Source organism: Saccostrea echinata, unplaced genomic scaffold (assembly GCF_033153115.1).
Source record: "Saccostrea echinata isolate AGI-Se365-2 ecotype Australia unplaced genomic scaffold, CSIRO_AGI_Sech_v1 ptg000056l, whole genome shotgun sequence".
Classification (NCBI taxonomy): Eukaryota; Metazoa; Mollusca; class Bivalvia; order Ostreida; family Ostreidae; genus Saccostrea; species Saccostrea echinata.
In genome coordinates, this window is record NW_026889805.1 from 10365164 (window position 1) to 10392932 (window position 27769).

General features: G+C 34.6%; 1 protein-coding gene across 1 annotated transcript in view; it reads right to left on the reverse strand.

Moving 5' to 3' along the window:
* The window catches only part of LOC133173681 (uncharacterized), a 38978-nt gene that overhangs the window by 3430 nt on the left and 7779 nt on the right, over nt 1-27769 (reverse strand). Inside the window, exons 6-19 of the mRNA XM_061308672.1 lie at nt 27640-27742; nt 26851-27017; nt 13340-13528; nt 13063-13122; nt 12312-12551; nt 10019-10354; nt 9791-9937; nt 9239-9409; nt 8929-9012; nt 8581-8757; nt 7120-7222; nt 6534-6700; nt 4026-4208; nt 3170-3229 (exon numbers count right to left, since the gene is read on the reverse strand). Coding sequence (XP_061164656.1) covers nt 3170-3229; nt 4026-4208; nt 6534-6700; nt 7120-7222; nt 8581-8757; nt 8929-9012; nt 9239-9409; nt 9791-9937; nt 10019-10354; nt 12312-12551; nt 13063-13122; nt 13340-13528; nt 26851-27017; nt 27640-27742 — 2187 coding nt within the window. The remainder of the gene's footprint in view (nt 1-3169; nt 3230-4025; nt 4209-6533; nt 6701-7119; nt 7223-8580; nt 8758-8928; nt 9013-9238; nt 9410-9790; nt 9938-10018; nt 10355-12311; nt 12552-13062; nt 13123-13339; nt 13529-26850; nt 27018-27639; nt 27743-27769) is intronic.

The following is a 27769-nucleotide window of genomic DNA, read 5'->3' on the forward strand; positions in this document are numbered from 1 at the left end:
TCAAGGCCATGACGTCAAATATCATAGTACAATCGGAAAGGTCTTGTAATAAGTAATGCATGAAATATATGGTGATAACAATCAGTATTCAAGCTCAAAAGTCCATCAAACAATACAAATTTTAGAGCAGAGCAAGCACCGGACCTCTAAAACATCAGAGGTGGGATCAGGTGCCATGGAGGAATGAACATCCCCTGCCGGTCGGTCACACCCGCCGTGTGCTCCTTGTCATGATCGGGAAATAACAGAAAAATCCGTCGACAATTCAGTGTGTAAATAATGGCCTAACAATTAGTATGAAAAAAAGTCAGTCAGCATTTGACTTAATGACAGATTGTATTTGCTAACAAGGTCATTGTATCGACTATAAAGCTTACGAAGTAATGACTTTAAACGAGACTGCTGATATTCTTGTTTCAAAACTTGTTTGTCAATAACCTACCTTGTTTTAGAAATTAGTCATACGTAGAGCATGCTCTTGTGTATCAAATCAATTGAGAGATATAAACCCCGTATGCAGGTGATAAAGGTATATTGCTGCATATGTGAAAAAAATGAAACCCTGTCTCTTCTGGAGCAAAAAATATGGCTAAAGTTTTTTTTTTATACAGGTCAAACTTTTAGATCAAGAAAGTGATGAAATGATATGATATATCTTTCTGAAAGGTGTTGTCATAGGTAATGTACAGTGAACATGTAAAATATGAAAGCCCTTTCTTTTTTCATTCAAAAGTTATTATCAATTTTATAAAAAAAGAAAAAATGAAAATGAGTATAGGTTAAACTTTAAGGTCAAGGTCACGAGGTAAAAAATCAGAGTATATTTGGAAAGGTCCTCAAACAGATAATGCACATGTTAAAAGAAATGTCTTATCTCTTCTCATTCAAAAGTTATCAGTAATGTTAAAAAATTTGAAAATTAGATCAAACTTCAAGGTCATGGTTTTAAAATCATAGTATATTTAGAAACGTTTTGACACAGTTAATGAACAAATTTGAATGCCCTTAGTCCTCTCCAAACGTTAGCAGCAATGATAATTTTTTTAATAATTAGGTCAACCTTCAAGGTATCAAGGGGTCAAATATCAATGCACATTCAGAAATTTCATGTCACAAGTAATGCGCTTGTCAATGATTAACGCCCTATCTTCTCGTATTCAAAAGTTATAACCAAGTTATATTGTAATTTTTAAGTAAAACTTCAAGATCAGGGGTGAAAAAAGTGCATTACCTGTGACAAGTAGTTTTCGAATATGGTTTGATGTTTTTACCCCGTGACCTTGACCTTATTTTCATACATAATTTTTTAAAAAATTCTCATTGATGGTTATAACTTTTGAATGACAGAAAATAGGGCATTCATATGTGACAAGTGCATTACCTGTGTCAAGAAGTTTCCTAAAGTGCTATATTTGACCTGTGACCTTGACCTTCAAGTTCCACCTGATTTTTAAAATTTTTATCATTGCTGCTAACTTTTGAAGGAACAAAGATAGGGAATTCATATTTGACATATGCATTACCTGTGACAAGACTTTTCCAAATGTACGATGATTTTTTTTTTTACCACATGACCTTGATGTTTGACCTCATTTTCTATTAAGATTTTAACATTGCTGATATCTTTTGAATGTGTCATGTGCATTACCCGTTTCAAAACCTTTCCGAATGTACACTGGTTTTCGGCCTCGTGACGTTGACCTCTAAGTTTAACTTACAGTCTTTTTCAATTTTTTTTAACATTGGTAAGAACTTTTGGATGAGAGAAGATAGGGCTTTCATATTTTACATGTAAATTACATGTACCTATGACAACACTTCTCAGAAAGGTATATCAGTGTTTGACTTCATGACCTTGATCTTTAAGTTTGAAGTATTACAAACAAGACAGTTGACATATGTCATAAAATCATTGCATCCAAACCACTAAGACACCAAAAGCGGGAGAACAAAAATCTATTTTGTAACAGGAATATATACTTACATAATTAACAGATCCTTTATTTATAGTTACTTACATATGTTACATTGGTTACTTACACATCTTACATTGGTTACTTAAAGGTGCTTGGACACAGATTTGAAGTTAATATTTTCTCAAATTTTCTGTATAATGTCATGACTTATATGTTGCTATAGCATTTCATACTAGAATATAATAAAAATCTTATTTCATCTCGAACTTATTAAAACTTCGATTTTCTGGACGCGTTGGATTGACACATCCTTACGCTTTCACATATTTTAATTTTATTCTTAATACTTAAGAAAAGTGTCAATTTTGTTGTGTATTAATGAAAAATATTAAAACTATAACCCAGAAAATTCAGAGTAGAAATGTTCGAAAGCAAAACCCACTCACAGTATTGTAAGTCCGTGCTCAGTGGTGTGTGGAGAGTCTAACCATTGAACACATCCGGTGAATCGTAAACATTAACAATAACAGAGCTCGTGTCCTGTTTACAGAAACAGTTTACGTTTCACGGGTGTGTTCAATTTGTTAAACTCTGTACACTTCACAAAGCACGGACTGACAATACTAGTGAGTTGGTTTTGCTTTTGAACATTTCTACTCTGAATTTTCTGGATTATAGATGTTATATTTTTCATTAATACATAACAAAATCGCTTCTTTTCTTAAATATTAAGGATAAAGTTAAGATTTGTGAAAGTGCAAAGATGTGTTAATCAAACGCGTCCCGAAATTCGTAGTTCCAATAATTTCCAGATAAAATAAGTTTTTAATTATATTTTCGTGTGAAATGCTATTGCAATATATAAGTCGTGATATTATACAGAAAACGTGAGAAAACATTAAGTTTAAATCTGTGTCTAAGCACCTTTAACATATGTTACATTGGTTACTTACATATGTTACACTGGTTACTTACATATGTTACATTGGATTTTAACATATGTTACATTGGATTTTAACATACGTTACATTGGTTACTTACATATGTTACATTGATTATTTACATTGGTTACTTACATATGTTACATTGGTTATTTACATATGCTACATTGGTTATTAACAGATGTTGCATTTTTTATTTACATATGTTACATTGGTTATTTACATGTATTGCATTGGTTATTTACACATGCTACATTGGTTATTTACATATGGTTGCATTGGTTATTTATTTTTGTTACATTGGTTACTTACATATGTTACATTGGTTCGTCCAGTGGAGTCATAGGTACACTCAACTATAATGCTGTCGCCCTAAAATAGATTAATCTTCTTTTTTTTTAAATAAAAATGTGCTTTAAAATTAAAAATTATATAATTAAATATAAATAATTACTGAGTATAAATAATTTAGATTAATAAAAGAATAGAAAAGTTTATTTTTAGTGGAGAAATTCAGCAGGAGGAGGTACTGAAAAAAATATACATAATTAAAAAAAAAACACGTACATGTGCATAAAAGTAATTCAGAAAATTATTTTAATTAGTAAAATGAAAATTGTAATATCGTCATATGTTTCGAATAAGAGTGAAGCTTATACCGGGTATTAGAAGTTGGCTTACAGAGAGATTAAGCAAATCAATATTCAAAAATCATCATAAATAATAACATATTTATGAAAATATTTACATCCACTGAATATTATTTCCTTTATTTCTTATGAAAACCATTGCCATTCATCAGTCAGTAAACGACACTAAGCTAGCCACCTGCATAGATTTCTTGAGCAAAGGCTGTTCCATCAATTATGCATACAGTGACATACACATCTCTAATACAATACATATTTAATTTTATTTGAATGGTTTTTTTTTATGCAGATATAAACAATAAAATGTCTTTCTTTGTTTGTTAGTATGGGAATTAACGTCGCAGCTATTGCAGAAAAAAATACATAACCCACGTAATAACGTCGCAGCTATTGCAGGAAAAAATACATAACCCGCTTACGCGGGTTATGTATATTTTCTGCAACAGCTGCGACATTAATTCCCGCACTAACAACCAAAGAAAGCATTTTATTGTTTAATAGTGTTTCATCATACATACGTCTCTTAGTGTTCTGTTTGTTCGACGGAAATCCTGATAATTAAAGTCGTAATGTCTGTCGTCTGCTAACGGTTTCTGTTCCACTCCACCTCGAATAAGTCGTGTTTTTATCGCCTTGCCGAGAAGATGGGCGTGTTGCTGGACTCCAAAGACATGGATACCGTCTGGAAAGTCTTTCAGTCCCTGAATTGTCCAGAGCATCAATTGTGTAAAATGTATTTGTAAGCGTTAACCTTGTATATAATACAATGTTACAATCAACTAAGCAATACCTGTAGATACTGAGAAAAAACACGGATTTCTACCTATATGTGAAGTAATAGGTAACTCCTCAAAGGTTCAGGGAACTTAAATGTTCAATACATTAGCAACTTAGCAATCAAGTGGCCTTATCTTGAAACCATTGGAAATGTTGTTTAACGCCCTTTCGAGAATTTTTATATTAAGACGCGCCACCAGTTGCCGTTGGAGGCCTGCAAATCTGTAGATCTGTACTCGGCACTTTCGGCTTTTGAACAGTGAGGGATCTTTTTCTTGCCAGCACCTACTGTGACACAGGGTCTCGGTTTAATTATACGATCTCATCCGAAGGACCGGTCTCTGTAGTGGATTCAAGCCCGCGACATAAGGATCAACGCCTTACTCCGCGACTCTATTGCAACGCTCTTACCACGTACTGCGAGCGACCCATTTGAAATGAATGTCACGATTATCATAGAGGGCTATTTCTTCTTTAAAATAAAGCAAACTGCTTGTTAAATGTCCATGAGTAAGGAAGATTTTCAAAGACGTAATGTTTTTTCAATGTAAAACCAGCTCCATACCATCCTGGGGACTAAGCCCAATGGAAATAGACTTTAGTTTTAGGAGATTTTTCATTTAAGTCATGCAATTTGCTTGTTTTTTTTTATGCCCCCGGATTGAAAGATCCCAGGGGTATATTGTTTTTGTCCTGTCTGTCTGTTTGTCTGTTTATCTGTTTGTCTGTTTGTCCGTTTGTCTGTCTGTTTGTCTGTCTGTCTGTTGTCAACTTTAACCTTGCCCATAACTTTTGATTGGTTGGAGCTATGACTTTCATATTTCACATGTGTATTCCTTGTGAGAAGACCCTTCTTTGGGTATCATCATATTTGACCTTTTGACCTTGACCTTGGAGTTTGACCTACTTTTGCAAAATTTTATGAGACTTTAACCTTAGCCATAACTTCTGAACAGTGGGTGCTTGGGGTTTCAAACTTCACATGTGTATTTTTTGTGACAATGCCTTCCTTTGGATACCAACAACTTTGACCTTTTGACCTTGGAGTTTGACCTACTTTTGAAAAACTTTAACATTGGCCATAACTTTTGAACAGTTGGTGCTTAGGGTTTCAGACTTCACATGTGTATTCCTTGTGACAAGACCTTCCTCTGGATATCAACCACTTTGACCCTTTGACCTTGACCTAGGAGTTTGACCTACTTTTGAAAAACTTTAACCTTGGCCATAACTTTTGAATGGTTGGAGCTAGGGCTTTCATACTTCACATATGTAATCCTTGTGACAAGACCTTCCTTTGGATACCAACCACCACTTTGACCTTGACCTAGGAGTTTGACCTACTTTTGAAAAACTTTAACCTTGGCCATAACTTTTGAATGGTTGATGCTAGGGCTTTTATACTTCACATATGTAATCCTTGTGACAAGACCTTCCTTTGGATACCAACCTATTTGACCCTTTGACCTTGACCTAGGAGTTTGACCTACTTTTGAAAAACTTTAACCTTGGCCATAACTTTTGAATGGTTGGTGCTAGGGCTTTCATACTTCACATATGTAATCCTTGTGACAAGATCTTCCTTTGGATACCAACCACTTTGACCTTGACCTTGACGTTTGACTTTTATTCAAAAAACTTTAACCTTCGCCATAACTTCTGAACAGTTGTATCTAGGTCTTTCAAATTTCATAGGTGTATTCCTCGAGACAAGACCTTTCTTTGGGTTTCAACATTTCTTATCTTTTGGCCTGGATTTTGACTTGCATTTGAAGAAACTTTAACCTTCGCCATAAGCTGCCATACGGGGGCATCAGTGTTTCACAAACACATCTTGTTTTTTTTTAAATCCAATGTATTTTCAAATATGAAGATGATATTTCCAATCATGGACTTGAATCACGATACCAGGATCATGAATTTCGCAGTTTTTGGTGAAGGGGTCAATGTTCATTATAACAATGTCACAATTTCATTGCTTGATTATCCAGCAGTAAATAAAAGATTTACATTTTATATGGCCCTGTTTATCTTGAGGGGTTGTACCGTGGGGTCATGAATTTCACAACGCTCATTGCTCATTACAATCATGCAATCGTTTTGCTTCCTTAAAGTTCGGGCGTAAAGAAAACGATTTTAAAAGACATAACGACATATCTTAAATACCAAATTAGATACGCTGAATAAATAGTAAAAAGGAAAGTTTATGCATGCGTCGCATATAATGCTTTTTTAAGAAAGTTGAATACCTGATGTAAAATGGATGCGTTACAGAAGACGGTCGAGATAAAATTGGGCTGATGAGGAGGAATTACTTGACTCTGGTCAACCATGGCCGACACCTCCAGAATACCAGCGTCATGAAGTCTCAGGGTGGGGGTCACGGTCAACCGGAACCCGGAGCTGTCCACCAAGTCTACAAGATAGATAATATACACCCCAATGTACGTAGAACCTTTTTTAGACTACCAAGTCTACGCTACAGGTGCTAAACAATTCAGCCACGGATCTTTCTGGATTTTCAATTTGACCATTATTTCCACTAAAAATTAAATTTTTGTACACGTGTTTGAAAGAAAATGGAAAGTAAAAACTACAACAATCAATCAATTTAATGATTGAAAATAATTTTTAGAATGCACAGGAACTACCCAAAATGGTACCCATTTTTAATAAAAATCCTTGCTTCTGGGAGGGGATACAACTCCCAGACCAGACACACACCCTCATTTCCAGAACCCTGGCGATGGCCCTGCATGACTTGGACTTTACTATTTTTTCGAGCAGAAGTGTAGAACAGTCTAGAATTCTTAAAGAATGATATGAAATATTAACCATTTCTTAATCCTGGATTGTTGTAATGGGTCTCCATGATGTACAGATCTGTGTCCCCGGGTTCTGCCACAGGAAGTCCAGCCTCGTCAGGGAAGTAAAACGCCTTTAAAATAGTTAATATTTAATTATGTTGCCAAATAGGATTGGATGAGTGGAATCATTTCTACGAAGCTTTTTCCCAGGAAGTAATTGCAAAATTGAAAAAAAAATGAACTACTATATTTGAAAAATTTATATGAGATAAAACTTTTTTTTTATCAAGTAACTCCCACACGATAACAATAATCATCGCGTAAAAAGAAAATCAAAATATTAACACTTTTATTATGTTAAAGGGCATGGACACTTTTAAATTTATCTGCCTTTTTGAAACATAGCTTAAGTATAATGAAATGAACTTCATTACAGGAAATTCTAACATTAATACTCGATGACAACGGCATTTTTATAACCTTATACTAAACACCTTGTTAACCAGGGCAGTAGCTCTATTACTGTATCTGATAACGTTTTATCGGATGTGTTCGATTTGTTAATATTGCTTAAGTGTCACAAAAACACTGGTATGTTAATTTTGATTTCTTACATTTTTATTCTGACTTTTCTTTATTATAGTTTCAATATCTTTTATGAATGTACCTCAGATTTGAATATTAGGAAACTTTTGTTCGTGAAACTGCAAAGATGTATGAGAATCAAACACGCCCTGAAATTCGTAGTATTCATAATTTTCAGATAAAAAGTTTCTATACAAGTTAGTGTAACATGTCGGTCTGAAACACTCCAGAAAAATATGTCATCAAATTCGCCAAAAGTTTCGAAGATTTACACCTTTAAGACAACAAGGGACCCTCTAGATCTGAAAGAGTATACAAACTGATACAGTGAATATACGTTCATACATGTCATGTTATATATACCAAAGACTATACCAATGCTATATACATATTGGAACACATGGTAATTTATGCACAAGGGCTTGGCCGTTTATGCAAATGACCATGTGCGCCGTTGTATCTATTTGCTTTACGCTCAATCATATTGGGACGACATCAAATGTTGACCTGCTCTCAAGACCATAAATTGAGAAAAAACTTAGGTCAAAATTAGTATAACTTTTGAAATAATTGTGAAAATGTGACAAAATTTTCATCATGTGTTTGTATTTGAATTTATACAACCTTGCAACTTTTTAAGCATGTTTGTTAAAGAGATCTTAAACTATTCAAATCTAAATTACAAATGAAGTCTGTTCTCAGCTTGCAGCATTTATGGCCATGGAGGAGCTGTGAGAAATCCTTTTCCGTGTCAGCATCTGCGACCTGACACCTTGGTATATTCGTTTGGTCTCAACGTCCCGCTGTGGGATTCTAACCGGCGACTTTAGTACTGATATCTACACCTTACCCCTCGACTCTAAAAAGAAACGCTCTTATAACATTTACATGTATCAAGATTTACCTCTCCTCCCACGGCCCAGATGGCCACGATTTTACCACACGGATGTTTGGATTTGTCTGGATCCTCGTAACACACGTAATTAGGGGAGTTGACGAGGTTTCTGTTGATTCCTGGACACTTGTAAATAACCATGTGGTGAACCAAAACTTCATGACCTTTCTGTACTATAACCTCGAACTGTGATAGAAATCATAATCTAAATATCAAAATGAATTGAAAAAAAAGTTCATTTCAAATATTAGTAGCTGTTACGTGTATCATAGAAAAATTCATCCAAATATAAAATGTAAAATATGCTTTGAATAAAAATATATATCAGTCCATATATAGTCATGATATTATCAATACCTTTGTTAGATGGTGCTTTTTGTGAAGAGAAGAAAAGTCAAAGATTCGGCAGCTGTACGTCGTGTCGACAGCAGGTACGTGGTACTGAAAAGAAGCCGGAAAAGTTGCAAGTTACCCTTTCTTATAAACAAAAGTAATTATATATTTTCTGACTAAGTGATGCAAAACTGAAGATTTCTTTAGAAAGTTCAGAAACCATATTAAAGTAAAAAAAAAAAAAAAAAAAACATTTTCTTTAAAAAAAAAATCCTATTCCAATCTCTACTTATTTAAAAGTTTTTCTGTTTTACAAAAAAAAGAAAAGTCTTACGTTATTGTTGAAAAAATCAACAACTTGGGAATCGCTCTCTAGCACTGGAGGGGTTATTTTGGACAGAAGCAATAGACTTTTGACCCCGCGGTTGACTCCATGGTACATAATGGCGTCATGATTGACGGGATCATTGTGGTGGTACGAATAAATTATCTTCACTGTGTCATCCTGTGGGTCAAAAAAGTATAAACTGTAATTACAGAACATGGTGACGATTTTGAAAATTAATTTTTAGATATACATTCTTCAATAAAAATATATCTTTGGAAAACATGATAGATGTGTATAAACAAAATAGATAATTTTGTGTAATTTAAAAAAATAACCCCGACTTAAAAATTATCATTTGGAGAATATTTTTAATATCTCCAGAAACTAGACAAACGTACTATACATTAGACTACTATTGAAAATCTAAAACCTGAAAACAGTTTTCACTTGAAGAAACGTAAGTTATACTTTTTTTTTGATATGACATTGCATTCCCAACAATAATGCAGGTATGTATACCGTGGTTTTTCTGACAATTACGTATGTAGATATGCATACCGTGATTTTGAAGTCTTTATCATCACAGGTGTCTAGCTTCCTGACCATTTTTAAGGAAGTCCGACAACTATCCTCATTTGCGTAAAGAAGATGCCAGTCTTGAGACGAATCCACGATAGGTCTAGAGTGACCAACACTGTACATGTCCTACAGTGAGAGACATTTTGGTTTAAATTATTCTAAATAGTAATGTATCTCCCCCTTTTGATGTCAGAATTACAGTTATACCTTGAAATGAGGAACTCCATCTTTGACCCATCCAACTATGATGTCTGCAGGATACATTTTACCGTTTGGTGATAATCCAAATCCAATGTAACCCTTAGTTTCTACGTGTGCCTCAAATACAATGTGTGTTTTGTTCACATTCCAGAAGAGTACATATTTTCCATCAGGATCTATGTTTTCCTGAAAGTCAAATTGTTCCGTCGGTTTAGGAGATCCACATGGATTAGGCGTTGTTGGAAGTGACGTCATCTTTAGATTCAACGACGTAGGACAAGTAGATGGCGGTTCAAAGTAAGGAGAATCTGGGATAAGCATCTGGAGTTCTTGATGGCTGTGCTGAAATTTTATCCATTTCAAGTCTTAGTTTTATCAGATGTCTATGCACAAATTCAGTTTCATTGAGGTACTTCAATTTCAAGTGATCAAGTAAACGTAAATAATTTTGCGTACTTCTCGCTTCTAAAAGCTACCAAAAGTTGGAATAGATTACTTGGAATATCTATCTATATAAAAATATTATATATATATATATATATATATATATATATATATATATATATATATATATATATATATATATATATATATATATATACAGGGTCATCCGTGGACACTAAAAAAGTGAATTAAGAAATAAGGTATCATTTTTAAACATCAATCCGGATATACGAGGGGTTATCAAAAAGTTCGTGGACTGATGCGATAAAATTAATACTATGTAGTCTGTGCTTATAAAATTTATGAAAATCATAAATCAACAAAAGTTTAAGAAATGTTGAACATTTTAGCTTAATAAGTTGATAATTTGCCAAATTATTCTAAATTAAAAAAGACATTGTGTAATCATCCGGCGCAGTCGCCGTTTAGTTTCATGACGTCCGACAACGTCATTGTTTCTCAATGTCCACTCCGTCTACCTTATACACTTATCTTGATGTGATTACCTGGAGTAAAGTAAGGACTTTAGCCCGTCTTGTTTATGTGACTTTACAATGTCATGAACAGCTGCTTTCATTGCATATAATATTGTAAATGTATCTATATATAAGGAAAGATCCTCACTTGATTATGTCAGAATACTTAGCTTGTTGGAGTTCAACTTTTACCAAACATGATCAACGTCACTTTTCGACGTGACTGATTTTTGACACCCTGACTACAAATTGACTTTAACTGTGCATCTTTCAACTCTCTGAATCTTTTTGGGTATTTAAAACGAGTACTCTGGGTGTATCTTATTTTTCTGGAGCCGATTTAAACATTCTCTAGGTCTATACCAGTTTTTCCAGGTGCGAAACTGTAAAGAATGTTGGAAACAGAAACCCCTCCCCCTTTTTGACGCCATTTTCAAGTCCTTAATTGTTTGGATACTCCATATAAAATTTACGATAAAATTTCATAGAATTTACAGAATGGGGTAAAAATTGAAAATTTTACGGAACAATTGTGTTGTATCATATGCCTGAATTAACCGGGTTTTTGGACGACAAATGCTCATATCAAAAGAGTTTTTCTCAGTTACACTCAGGTAGATAAAACGTCATATTTGAGGTTGCGCCGCTTGGACATACCATTGCTTACAAAAACATTTACAATTTATTAAAAAAAATATTTTATGATTTACGGTTTATTCTATAGATAGAAAAGATGATGCTAGCTAGATGTATTAAAATTCATTGGTGTATTTAAAGCGGTTTTAATTTTATGGCGCTAGTCCACGAACTTTTTGATAACCCCTCGTAAATACGGGTTGGTCACGAGATAAAGTAAATTTGATCTCGTACCAGCCCGTATTTATAAAAATGATACATTATTACTTATATTTACATTTATGACTTATTCATATTTTATATTTTCCTGATTATAATCTTTAACGCGTGAAATATTTTATTTTTTCAAACTCAACGTCACGTATTTGATCCATTGATTGCGCGTCGACCCTTTATGACTTCACTGAGAAATTACGTCGAACGAACCTGTGTTTATACGGATATAGATACGCGTTGCTTTCTATAGTGTTATATAAAAGAAAACATTTGCAAATGTAAATATAAGTAATTATTTCAAATAGAGAACTGCTAGAGTTACGGACCGAAAAGTTGCAAAGGCTATAGTCGAAAAAATCGACTTTGCCACAAAATGGCAGAAGAGATACAATTTATTAATTAAGAATTCTTGTATCTTCTTCAAAACACTAAGAGTTCGCGGTTAATTAAACAAAATTAAAGTTTATTTTCGCTTAAATGTTAGTTTTTTAAAATTATATGTAAACATAGAGAAATAGTAAATGTACCTTTGGTGTCAATGATGACCCAGAACAGGACGTCCGGTGGTTTGTCGATGCGAGAACAATATTGAAATAAGTTCTGGAGGCTGATGAAGTCAAATCAAACATGGATGCCACTGGACGTCCGCCATAGCCCACTCTGTGGATACTGTTATACATCGGGCTACTCTGACAGCTTTCTACAGCCATCCGTGGATAGTAAACCAAGAAAGATAGACACATCTCATCAGTTGTAGCTAATCCTCCCTAAAGAATAAGATTTATCAATATGAGAGCAAAATTCGCATCAATTTAAAAATGTGCGTGAGTATTCGAGTAGATTATTTTAAACAAACACACGAGTGCGCGGGAAGCAATATAGTTCAAATTTCATTCTTAATTCTAAGATGTAGGCCAAAAGATATGCTTTAACATTATATCTCCTTTTAGAAAGACGTAGGTTATTTGTATGTGACCCTAAAAATCAAGGTCCCGTGTAATAGTAGGCGTAAGCGCGATACAGAACTCTCAATGCTACGTCAGTAAGCGCCCACCATGCATATATAGGTAAAAATTTGCGGCACTTTACCTAAAGCTCGTTACACACTAGTATCTAAATGAGTGAAAAATTCTCATCAAAGAACTTAAACACAGAATCAAACTGAGAAATAGTAATAAAGAGTCCATTAGATTTACGTTCAATATCTAAGTTTCTTGACACATGATGAAATCCATTTCAAACGTCAAGCTTACCACGTTTTATATGTTTTTTACTTACATAAGTAACAGCAGACTTTTGTGAAGAATCGTAATTGCATTCCACAACCAGTTCATCGCCCTAAAAATATTTTAAGCAAATGTTTAAGATTGCCTAATGTTTTTCTCTAATAGTTTTTCCTTTTTAAATTTAATTCACAAAAAATCCATAATTTTCAAAAAATTGTTCACAAATGATATATTTTGTAATTTAACTTATATAGAATAAACAAGTTTATGATTTAAAAATTGATGCCTAAAAGGATGTAAAATGTATGTCCTGTAATGAAATTACTCACCGACATTAATTTTCTAGTCTTGGTAAAGTATCGATAATCTTGGTAATTAAAATCATAATTATTGTCCATTGCTAACGGTTCTAGTTCAGTCCCATTACGGATAATTCTAGTCTTAATTTTTCTGGCCAGCAAATGACCGTGCTCGAGAATTGCAAATACGTTTACTCCATCGGAGAAAGAATCAAGACCCTGTAATAAAGCAATACATATTCTAGAAAAATGTCGTCAAAAACGGTGTCTTATCCAACATTCACCTGGCAAAAACAAAGAAAAATTCTGGTTTTTATTAGGGCAGGCGGACATATCAAACATGTAGCAGTGTGTTTTAACTGTATATAATGTATATCACATAATATTTGAATAAATATTATGGATATAAATGAAATTAAATAAGATTTTATGATTTAATACAAAACCCAGATCCACCCCTTTATTTACTTGGTGAGCGATAGAGTTCAAAGGTTATGACATTAGGGTTCTGTAATTTTATTGGTTTTAAGTTTTGGTGGTTCTGAGTTGTTCTCAGATGGACTACTCAGAGAATTTGGTCAGGATAGTTGTGGTTTTTGTAACAAGAGAATTTTTAGACAAAGACAAAGACTTTGAGACCTTTAAGACCAGACCTGACAGTAAGTATAAAGTTTAACATTCTATATCTTTATAATATGTCTATTTAGCTAATATCACTGTTTGAAAGAAGAGTGAAAGTTTAAATATGAATAAAACTAAATTTAAAGCATTTTACCTCAGAGTATAAATTTATTTGAATTATGAGTATTATAGTATGTATAGTATAGTGTACAGTATTTGTTATTAGATATGTAGACCTGTATGACGCATCCAGGCTATTTACTATGTTTTATGGAATGGGCCTTGTCCCATAGAGAGGTAATTTGAATATATGTTACCTTTTGTATATTTTAAGTTATAATTACATATTGTTACATTTCTTGAAATGTGGCAGTAAATTATTTGTGTAAAGAATATTTGTACAGTGATTTAAGTATATGCTAAATATTCAAAGTAAAGGAAGATAACTCTTAACTGTTAAATCTATTTATTGTACATCAATAAAAATAAGTAATATATATTGTATACATTTGTTATCTCATGTGATATTCATTGTTATTATTTTATTTTATAGGGCCATTTTGTTTATATAAATACTTTCCATGAACATCAGTAATAAACATAATGATGAACCCTTAGCCAGGAGTTGAGCTATTTACATTTAGTATAAACCACCCCTGCAACATTGGCGCCCATGTAGGGACTGGATGCCTTCAACCATGATGAGATGGACAGGTCAACATGCAGCAAATTCGGTGCAGTGTGACAAACTGTGACATTTCAGTGAGCCGTGTTTGATTTTGAACTTGTGTGCGCATAAGAGTAACAGCTGTGAACTTCAGTGGATTCGAACCTGGCCAGTAGAGGTATTGTGTACGTACACTAACTGTTAGAAACTGTTTACAAGGTACATGTAATTTTTACAGGCATGCCATACAGTTGTTTTTAAATCTTTCGCAGATAGTGTGTAAATCATGTGAATGCTGTAATTTAATTTGCAAAGGGTTTGAATATTTTTTTGTTTGATTACCCTTGATTTCTAAAATGTAAAATGTAAATTTTTCTTGTTTTACTCAAATTTTGGGTTTTAAATCCAGTACTGGTTATCTTTGTATTTTGGCCATAGTTTATTTTTTTTTTTTTTAATTTTTGATTGAAAATTTCTAGCTAATTTTTTTTTTTTTTTTTTTTTTTTTTGTAAATTCATTGTGTAAATATTTATTTTTTTTATCAGTGATATCTGGTTAAATAATTTTCATTTTAATTAAATCACTTAAAGTAAAGTAAATTTTGTGAAAGTTATGTGAGAAAGTCCCGAGCACAGCATTCAGTTTCTCCATTTTTTTTTTCAGCTTATCCTTCTTAGCACTAATATGTGACCAAAAAGTTTACTGACCTTATTGACAGTGACATAAAATTTGACTGGTGTATATAGTTTAGTCAGTGAGTTTAATTGGTCAGTTGTTTGCATTGTGGTTTGTTAGTTCCTGCAGTTTTGTGTAGATATGTAGTTACTAGAATCTGATCAGTGTTTGTCTGTCATAATCATCTTTTATACCCCACAAGCTTTGTACAGGTAATTTAAAATTTACTGTAGAAATAAGTACTGAGATCCGCGCCCGTTATCGTGTTGTGATCACAATCATTAAGATCGGGTTCGAGGTCCGCTTCTAGAATTTCACCGGAAGTCGGTTTGTTTTGATGTTTTCGTGAAGAAGTTAGAGAAATATTTTGTTTCTTTTCTCAGTCATTTAGGTAAAGTAATTGGTTCAAAATACACAGTGAAGTTATTTTACTTACTGTTATCACACTTGTTCGTCTGGGTTAGCTGAAATAAATTTTAGTCCATACAATTGCCAGATTTCGTTGACAGTTAGACCTCTGTCAACTTCACGTGTTTTTGTTGTTATTTGACAAGCTTAAAGTTGGAACGAAGCCCTATTGAAGTGTCAGCATTCTCAGCATGTAATTAGAATTCTGTTTCAGAAATTCTTTATTGCAGATTTATTTTTTTTTCCAGGAATTATTAGTAAATACTTTGCATACATTGACAAACATTTTGAGAGGTGTATTTTTTGTCTTTGAAAATTGCACATAATCATATTTGTTTACATGTTCTGCAAACCGGAAGTGCATCTTTACATACCGGAAATACTGCTTGGTTACAGGAAGGGGTTTGTTTACATTGATTATGCAAATATTTTATAGTTTTTATGCTGCATGCTTGTGTTGCTGCCATGTACTTTGTGTTATGAGAATGATTGAACTTAGAATAATTGACATATGTATTTCACACTGATTTGTACCATTTTGTGTACTTTGTATGTCACCATAGACACTCTGAGTTTTCATCTCATAGGTGATAGTGAAATTACATACAGTAGTATCATGGAGTTTTCAGCAAAAGAGATTGACAATATTGTCACAGCTTTTAAAGAATTAGATGTTAAACCAAATGTAGATTCACCTCAAAGTTTTATCGATTGGATGGTAGATTATCATGAATTTGTTTGGCCTATACATATTCCTAAATTGTCATTGTTTTCAGGAAAAGGTGCAACTTCATTTCAGGTTTGGCACTATGAAGTTCGATGCTTAATGCAAGAAGGATATCCTACAGATAAAATACTTCAAGCCATTCGACAGTCCCTGAAAGGAGAAGCCAGCAGAACTGTCATGAACCTAGGTGTCGAAGCAACTCTATCAGACATTCTTGCTAGGTTGGACAGTGTATATGGACTTGTCGATAGGGCTGAGGCTATTCTTGCAGAATTTTATTCAGCACAACAGAAACCCAGTGAAAATGTTACATCATGGAGTTGTAGGTTGGAGGATATTATGTGTAAAGTACGTCAGACTAAGGACATTGACCATACAGAAAGGAATTTAATGCTACACAACATGTTGTGGATTGGACTTAAACCTTCACTGAAGCACATAACTGGATATCTGTATGACAGCATTCAAAGTTTCGAAGAACTGTTAGTGGCTTTGAGGAGAGTGGAACAAGAACACTTGGTTAATAGTGATTGTCCTATGGAAAACAGAAATTCTATGGAATCAGAGGAGAAACAGAATTCACACAAGAGACAGAAATCTGTGAAAAAGAAAGACACTAGTGACAATGTGAGTTCTACCACAATGCATATGTCCATGAAGTCAGACGTAGATAATTCTATCATGAATAGGCAGGATCATGAACAAATGAACATTGGAACTGTGTCATCGTCATCCTACGTACCATATGATAGTCCAAACCATCATACAGCGAATGAACCTGTGTGTTACAAATGTGGACAACATGGTCACATTGCAATTGGATGTCGAGTAATTACGCACCACAAGAGACGACCCTACTACACTTGGAAGTCTTCAGAACGAGGATACATACATCAGCAGTATACACCATCCTCAAAGACTTACAATAAGAAATCATCATTGATTGGAGAGTGTAATGAAGTGTCCGTCAAGATTTTTGATGTTGCAACCACTGCACTACTTGACACTGGATCAACCGTCTCTACCATCAGTGAAACTTTCTACAAGGAACATTTCCCTGAAATTCCCTTGCAATCTTTAGACTTTGCATTGAATGTGGAATGTGCAGATGGACTACAACTTCCATATTCAGGATACATTTCACTGGATGTACAGATATCGGGAATTTCATCATTCCCATTACTGAATAACTGTTTGTTCCTGGTTGTTCCACAGAGTGCGTATAATTCGAAGGTTCCTGTTCTTATTGGGACAAACCTACTATGCATCATAATGGAGACTACCAAGGATATGTATGGAAACCAATTTTTACAGAGAGCAGACATGTATACGCCATGGTACCTGTCCATGAGATGCTTGGTAATGCGTGAAAGAGAACTTGCCAAGAACAGAGACATTCTAGCTTTCATCAGATCAGCAGAGAGTAGGAAGATAACTATACCTGCCAACAGTGAAGTTGTAATTAATGGTTACCTGGACAAGAAAGTTAATTATGAACCAGTGTGTGCTATTGTACAACCAACAACTTCATCGTTCATTCCTGATGATTTGGATATTTCCCCTACTCTTGTCTCATACCATTACCAAAATACTGAACTAGTGCCTATCCACATAACGAATGTATCAACTAGGACAGTTACAGTTCCACCAAAAGCGTTATTATGTGAACTCCAGCCTGTTACAGTGGAAAGTCAGAAGCAGTTTACTGGAGAGAAAATGCCAGATTTTGACATCATGGAAAAGATAAAGATTGAAGATAGTAACTTGGATGCAACAGAACTACAGAAAGCAATTCGACTAATAAGGGCATACAATGATGTATTTTCCAAAAATGATGAGGATATTGGACTTACAGCTAGAGTGAAACATCAGATAGAACTTACCAATACAGTGCCATTCAAACAGCGACACAGAAAGATTCCAATCAGTATGATTGATGAACTGAGGAACCACATACAACAACTTCTAACAAGTGGTGTCATCAGGAGATCAAGGTCGCCATGGGCCAGTAATGTGGTGTTAGTGAGGAAGAAGAGTGGTCAACTAAGGATGTGCATTGACTACAGACAGTTAAATCAGAGGACAGTAAAGGATGCGTACGCTCTTCCTAGAATTGATGACATCTTAGATTCTCTTCATGGTAACAAATATTTCACCGTCCTTGACATGAAGAGTGGTTATCATCAAATAGAGATAGAGGAAAAGCACAAGGAGCGCACAGCCTTCACTGTAGGTCCACTTGGATTCTTCGAGTATGAACGAATGCCATTTGGATTAGCCAATGCGCCCGCCACCTACCAACGGCTGATGGAAGACATATTTGCAGATCTTAACCTTAGTATTTGCCTAATCTACTTGGATGATATTATCGTGTTTTCAAGGACATTTGAGGATCATCTCGAGAGGCTAGACAAAGTTTTACAAAGAATACGGAATTCTGGATTAAAACTATCACCATCCAAATGCCAGTTCTTCAAAACTAAGGTTAAATATGTTGGACATATTATTTCTGCAGAGGGAATATCACCAGACCCAGACAAAGTGGATAAAGTGAAGTCATGGCCAGTACCAAGAACACCCGAGGAAGTACGAAAATTTTTAGGATTCATTGGCTATTATCGGAAATTCATTAAGAATTTTTCCAAAATTGCCAGACCACTTACAGATTTAACACCTAGTCCACAGTCTTCAAAGAAAAGAAGAAAACAACAGATATCAGTGACATGGAAATGGGGTAAAGATCAACAAGAGGCTTTTGATGTTCTACGCCAGCACTTAACATCACCGCCCATACTTGGCTATCCAGACATGACACTGCCATTTGAACTTCATACTGATGCAAGTTCCAGAGGACTTGGTGCCATTCTTTACCAAGAACAGAACGGGATGAAGCGAGTCATTGGATACGCTAGTAGAGGACTTACACCTGCAGAACGAAATTACCCTGCCCATAAGCTTGAGTTTTTGGCTTTGAAATGGTCCATCACAGAGAAGTTTAAGGATTATTTATATGGATCCAAATTTACTGCTATTACAGACAACAACCCATTAACTTACATCCTTTCCAATGCCAAATTAGACGCAACAGGCCACAGATGGGTTGCAGCATTATCTGCCTATGATTTCGACATCAAATACAGACCAGGGAAGAACAACGCAGCGGCAGATGCATTATCACGATTGGAGCCTAACAGTACAGAAATGGTTACCATCTCATCTGATTCTATCAGTGCCATCAGCAAGTTACAAACAACACCTTGCATAGAATCAATTTCCATCTCAGAACGACCACTTGCCCAGTTACAAGATCCACATGGCTTGATGAGGTTTGATATTGCAAAGGCTCAACAAGATGACCCTGAACTATTACCCTGGATACAGAGTATTTATGATGGATACAAGCCAAAGAAGAGTGAGTTATCGGGATCCTTTGCAGACACCATATTGTTTAGAAACTTTGACAAACTAAAGCTAATTAACAACATCCTGTACAGAGAAGTTAAGGTGGATGAGAACAAAGTCAATCAGCTTGTTGTACCCTCAAGCTTAGTAGGTCATGTACTGAAGTCTCTACACAACAACATGGGACATCCTGGAAGAGAGAAGACATTAGGTTTACTTAGGGATAGATTCTTCTGGCCTGGACAGTACAAGGATGTAGAAAACTGGATTACAGAATGTAGAAGATGTATACTTAGGAAAACACCGGCCCAGGACAAAGCTGAACTTACCAACATCATCACCTCGCAGCCACTTGAACTGGTGTGTATGGATTTCCTGTGTTTGGAGAGAAGTAAGGGAGGTTATGAAAATGTACTTGTGATAACGGATCATTTTACCCGTTTTGCCATCGCCGTACCAACTAGAAACACAACAGCCAGAACAACTGCGGAAGCATTTTTCAACAATTTTGTAGTACACTATGGACTCCCCAAACGCATTCATTCTGATCAAGGTGCAAACTTTGAGAGTAAACTTATCAAGGAATTATGTCAACTTTTTGGCATTTCAAAATCAAGAACTACACCATATCACCCCATGGGGAACGGACTTTGCGAGCGCTTTAACAGGACTTTAATAAACATGTTAGGATCATTAGAACAATCAAGAAAAGCAGACTGGAAATCTTACATAGCTCCCATTGTACATGCATACAACTGCATGAAACAGGAAACTACAAAATTTTCGCCTTATCATCTTATGTTTGGAAGAGAACCTAATCTGCCAATTGACATTGAATTTGGATTAGATAAAGGAAATCAGAAATCAGCATCCCTTACAAAGTACATAGACAACTTGAAAGAGCGACTAAGGAAATCTTATCAGTTGGCATCAGAAGCTGCAAGAAAATCACAGCAAAGACAAAAGGACAACTATGATCTTAAATCCAGAGGAGCTGTATTAGAAGTTGGTGACAGAGTCCTGGTTAAGATTGTGGCCTATGATGGACGTCATAAACTTGCAGACAAATGGGAAGAAGAACCCTATCTGGTGATTAGCCAACCAAATGAAGGGATCCCTGTCTACAAAGTTCAGAGAGAAGACGGTGTTGGTAGAGTAAGGATACTTCATAGAAACCTACTCTTACCCATTGGACATGTTACAGAGTTTCAACCAAAGGAAGATTCCAAACAAGAGAAACCTATTCCAGCAATGCGGAAACCTACACCAAAGCCAAGGACTAGACAGAACAAGAGGGAAAACAGTGACACACTGTCCACTGTCGATACCCAGTCAGATACAGATGATGAAGAAGCAGTCTATATAACAATACCAGATGGAACACAACGTCATCACATTGATGCCCCTAACATTGTGTTACCTGAAATTGAGACGGAAATTGGGATTGTTGATGAAGATCTCCAAACAGTTGGGGACGCCCATCAGATTGGAGAAGACATATTGCAAGAGAATGCAGATAAAGAGACTGCTATGGAACCTGCACCACAAGCAGATGATCCAGAATCTGAAGCTGAACCAGCACCTGTTATTGAACAGGAAGATAAAGTTGAACTAGCAGAAGAAGCTGAACCAGCAGAAGAAGCTGAACCAGCAGATGAAAGTGAACCAGGATTAGATGACATAAGTTCACCTGTTGCTGCTCCACGCAGATCAACCAGGCCTAGAAGAGAGCCAGATTGGTTAAGAAGTGGAAATTATGTGCAATTACAACAGGCGAATATTGATCCGCATTGGTCTGAAAAAGCAAAGTTGCTACAGAACCTCCTTCAAGATGAACGATGTCAAGGATTTGAACGAGGTGAGATTTTAAAAACTTTACTTGATATTGTAAAGAAAACTTAAATCTGTAAATTTCAGTGAATTGTATTATAATTTTACATGATTTTAAATTTTACATTCTTCATTGAGAATGACGAGGACGTCATTTTTCGGAGGAGGGGAAGAATGTAGCAGTGTGTTTTAACTGTATATAATGTATATCACATAATATTTGAATAAATATTATGGATATAAATGAAATTAAATAAGATTTTATGATTTAATACAAAACCCAGATCCACCCCTTTATTTACTTGGTGAGCGATAGAGTTCAAAGGTTATGACATTAGGGTTCTGTAATTTTATTGGTTTTAAGTTTTGGTGGTTCTGAGTTGTTCTCAGATGGACTACTCAGAGAATTTGGTCAGGATAGTTGTGGTTTTTGTAACAAGAGAATTTTTAGACAAAGACAAAGACTTTGAGACCTTTAAGACCAGACCTGACAGTAAGTATAAAGTTTAACATTCTATATCTTTATAATATGTCTATTTAGCTAATATCACTGTTTGAAAGAAGAGTGAAAGTTTAAATATGAATAAAACTAAATTTAAAGCATTTTACCTCAGAGTATAAATTTATTTGAATTATGAGTATTATAGTATGTATAGTATAGTGTACAGTATTTGTTATTAGATATGTAGACCTGTATGACGCATCCAGGCTATTTACTATGTTTTATGGAATGGGCCTTGTCCCATAGAGAGGTAATTTGAATATATGTTACCTTTTGTATATTTTAAGTTATAATTACATATTGTTACATTTCTTGAAATGTGGCAGTAAATTATTTGTGTAAAGAATATTTGTACAGTGATTTAAGTATATGCTAAATATTCAAAGTAAAGGAAGATAACTCTTAACTGTTAAATCTATTTATTGTACATCAATAAAAATAAGTAATATATATTGTATACATTTGTTATCTCATGTGATATTCATTGTTATTATTTTATTTTATAGGGCCATTTTGTTTATATAAATACTTTCCATGAACATCAGTAATAAACATAATGATGAACCCTTAGCCAGGAGTTGAGCTATTTACATTTAGTATAAACCACCCCTGCAACAAACATATTTTCAAATATCAAGATTATAACCTTGAATTTGTACAACTTTGTAGATATCTTGGTATATACTTAATGTGTCAGCCATCTTCTCCTTTGCTCAAACTCTAAAACATGCCTAAATGTATTTGATTACACAATAAAACATGCATCTTCTGCTATATTTATTCGAAAATTAGGGATCGTTCAATTGCAAATCTCGTAAATTCATAAGAGATATAATGTTTACTAGTATTTGGATCAGATTAGATATACTCTAATGCCGTACATTAAAAGCTTCATACAAAGGCTTAAAGGTGCTTGGACACAGATGTGAAGTTAATATTTTCTCAAATTTCCGGTATAATATCATGACTTATATGTTTTTATAGCATTTCACATAGAAATAAAATAAAAAACTTATTTTATCTGGAAACTACTATTTTTGTAAACAGGGCACGAGTCATGTTATTGTTAATGTTTACGTTTCACCGGGTGTGTTCAATTTGTTAAACTCAGCACACATCACTGAGCACGGACTGACAATACTGGTGAGTTGGTTTTGCTTTCTTACATTTCTACTCTGAATTTTCTGGATTAAAGTTTGAATATATTTCATTAATACACAACAAAAAATTTACTTTTCTTAAGTATTAAGGATAAAGTTCGCTTTATGAAAGTGCTAGGATGTATCAATCAAACGCGTCCCGAAATTTGTAGTTTCAATAATTTCCAGATAAAATAATTTTTTTTTATTTACATTTGAAATGCTATAGCAACATATAAGTCATGATATTATACCGAAAACTTGAGAAAATATTAACTTTAAATCTGTGTCCAAGCACTTTAAACTTGTTAGTTTCTTCTTGGTCATCGTCGGAAACCCACGGTCGGTCTCACTTCTCTTGAGGTAAGAGAAGCGAGACCGACCGTGGGTTTCCGACGATGCTTCTTGGCGTGCACATAAAATCAGGAAATTTTGCTATATTTGAAAGCTTAATACATTCCAAATACACTTTGACATAGTGAAATGCATTTTTTAATGCATTTATTAGTTACCGGCAAAGACTAAAATATTTGGAAGAATATCAGAGTGAATTAGCAGATCTATTTTGTATTCATATGAAGCAGAATTTATTCAAAAAGTTCTACATGAAAAGAAGTTCGCTTCCTGTGTCCTTTAACATTCAGATATATCATCAATGAACAATTTTCATTTTCATTCCTACATTTATTCGAAATATCCCTTTGAACTAGAATTGAAAGGTACCATAGAGTCTGGCACATCTGTTTAATATTTGGATATTCTACTAGAAAAAGACGTTAATGGTAACCTAACAACAAAAGTTTATGATAAAAGTGATGACCAACTTTTCCGTTGTCAACTTCACATATTTATGTTGCAATATACCCTTGTCACCTGCATAGGGAATTTATGTCTCTCAATTGATTCAATACGCACGAGCATGCTCTACGTACGATTCGTAGACTTTTGTCTTAACATTTTTATTTAACGGCATATTGTAACAAACTTTAACCTTAAATCCAAGTAATTTGAATAAGAAAATTCAACTTTATCATGCTATATATATATCAAAATTATCTAAAATTAAAGACTAAGAAAATGGGATCGCGGAGCACGATCAAAATTGAGTAATTCTCTAGCAATACACTTAATGATGTTTATAGTTATATCTCTAAAAATGGCGCTAAACAAAATAAAAATTCAACGCTCAAATTTAGTTTTGTTATATAATTTCAAATGCCAAATTGTAATGGAATACACTGCTTCGTTATTTAAAGACAAAGCAATTTCAGAAGACAGATAGCCATCTTTGATAAAAGGAAAACAATGTGACTTTGAAGGAGCAGTGAGAAACTCTGAAAATGCTGGAGGAACCAGGGAATATATCATATATGGGTTGTGCTTTTGTACATGTAAATAAAGACAGTGTTTGATTGGTAGCCACTTAAATCAGACAATGGACGGTCTGTGAGGAAACGGATTATCATTAATCATTAAAAAAAAAACCTAGTCAGTACTAATACTTGATAGCACTGATACATCCTGTCACCCGCGTGGCGCAGTGGTAGAGCGTCTGCTCTAGAGTCGCAGAGTAAGGAGTTAATCCTTACGTCTATGGTTCGAATCCCACTAGGGGACGTGGAGACAGGTGCTTCGGATGAGACCGTATAAACCGAGGTCCCATGTCGCAGTAGATACTCGCACGAAAAAGATCCCTCACTGCTCAATGGCCCTGAGTGCCGAGTATAGGTCAAAATTTGCAGCACTCCACCGGCAAGTGGTGGCGTCTCCATATGTGTGAAAAATTCTCGAGAGGGAAGTTAAACAACAAACAAACAAACAAAAACCAATAATACACCCCCTGTGTCCAAAGGTCAACTGCAATGATTTACAAAAAGGAGATGGGCGAACAAGGCGTGCAGAATGCCTATAGCTTTAGATATATGAAAATCATAGTCAATTTGTAAATTAAGCATCAGAAAGAGTAAAGTTCCCATTATTGATATTAATGAAATTGTGACAAACAACACTTTTCTGAGGAAAAAATAATATTAAAACAAATAATGTGGTATTCATGGGGTTCTAACCCTAGCAATAAAAAATCCTGGTTATCATTTTCCTTTGAGACAAGAGCTCTTCTTTTTTTATCATCAACTAACACTCTAACCAGTACGCTACACAACTCCTGATGAATAGTGGCATTTAAATCATGTTTGTTGTATTACTCTTGACTGAATGGACCACGTATTTCTCGGGAAGATACATATGTTGTGTCATAAAAGTGCATTTTTAAAGTATGGTGGTTCTTTGCTCCATGTTTTTTTTAAACCAAAAATTGTATATTTTTTATCTCAAGCTCTGTGGGATATATCGTGTCGACATAAGAATGGAAATAGCCATTGTTAATTGACAATACGTCGTCGATATTTCTAAATGTCGAGTTGAAGGCCACAACAAGTGTTTTCTTCTTTTCACGTAAAAGATTTTGAACAAATTCTGCTTCATATGAATACAAAACCAGGTCTGCTAATAACGGGGCGCAATTGGTACCCATGGGAATTCCAATAGATTGTTGGAAGACCTGGTCTCCAAAAACCACATAGATATTGTCAATCAGAAACTCTAGCCTCTTTTTAACAGAGTACTTGTGTGTACAATCAGATTGTTTTTTATCAAAGTAATTTTGCAAATGACCAATGACAAGGTAAGTAAATTTACGAGTTCCATTTTTATTGAAAAAGCAGCTGTCAACGATGTCAGAAAGTCTGGACTTTAATTTATCGTGGGATATAGCTGTATATAAATTTGAAAAGTCGTGAGTTTTTTATGTTGTTGATTTTGGTAAACTTTTAATACAATGGAGTGAAGACTCACTCATTTGGAAAAGAAAAATGTGTTATGAGAAAAATCCTTTTTGCTTTGGTGTGTGTATGCTATTTCAGAGGCACATATTTTCAATCTTTGTGAGGTTTTTACAAACTATGTAGATTTTACATAAAGTACACTTTAATGTTAGATGAAATATCAAAGAAAACTTTGTTTATAATTGAGATTTAATATATCATATCTGTCGCTCTATAGGCATTTCGCTCGCTTTCTTCATCCATCTTCTTAGTATATTTTCATAATTTGATGACTAGGGCATTGTGTTGGGAGGTTAAAAATTTATAAAACAGTACGAAGAATTTACCTCTCTACTTCGTAAGATTTCTGTGCTGCATGATGACACTTTTTAAATACGCCAATTCCCGTATTCTTCTTCCCTATACAGTATCTATGCATATATTGATCTGTTTAATTTAAATAGGGCCCTTTTTGTGGCAAATTCTCTCTGGCTTAATGGTTCTTGAGGAGAAAAAAAATCTAAAACGACCAACCTATTTCTATTTTTTCTTGATTATCTCCTTTAGAGTAGATCTTCTTTTCTCACTATCTAAAGATTCTTTGTTTGCAGGTTTGATTGAAAATAGCTTATTGAATCTGGAGAAGACATGAAAAATGTGAAACTTTCAAGACCGAAAGTCGAAAAGGGAGAGCAAAAGTCTTCTTTGTGACTAGGTGCCCTGATAAGTTTAACTATTTTTTATTACCTTTTTTAAACACTCTTGTGAACAAAATCCACTAGATAGGAACTCCTTTTCGAATGGAGGAATTATCTGCATATCATTGACTTTCATTCCTGCTGTCAGAATACCAGCATCATGTCTCCTGAGTGTCGGGGTCAAGGTCAGACGAAATCCAGAGTTATCCACAAAATCTGACGAAAAATAATTGTTTTTTATAAACTTTCATTTTTAGTATGCATCTTCTAGAAATTTTTATCGTCTAATGATCATGATTGACCCCACAGTCAATGACAAGCTAATACATGTAACAGGATCGATTGAAAAATAGTTGAAATAATTTGCTGTCAAACTTAATGTGGAATTTGCAGGGGAAAAATATATATTTATGTTTTAAGAGACGTTGTTTTGCATTATTAATGACCAAGTAAAGAATTACCTAAAACCTGGTTGCGCGCGTGGCGCAGTGGTTAGAAGCGTCTGCTCTAGAGTCGCGTAGTAAGGGGTTGATCCCTACGTCACGGGTTCGAATCCCACCGTGGGACATGGAGACCGGTCCTTCGGATGAGACCGTATAAACCGAGGTCCCGTGTCACAGTAGGTGCTGGCACGAAAAAGAGCCATCACTTCTCGATGGCCCTAAGTGCCGAGTATAGGTAAAAAATTTGCAATTCTCCACCGGCAAGTGGTGGCGTCTCCATATGAGTGAAAAATTCTCGAGAGGGACGTTAAACAACAAACAAAAAACCTATGACCTGCAGACAAACACTGTACTGGTCACTAGAAAACACTTAAAAGAGGGCACAGAAGACGTACCATTTCTCCTGTCAGGATTGTTAAAATGAGTCTCCATGATATAAAGGTCATTGTCTCCTGGTTCTCCGATAGGTAGACCCGCTTCCTCGGGATAATAAAACTCCTGAAATATACCGAATTTTACTTTACT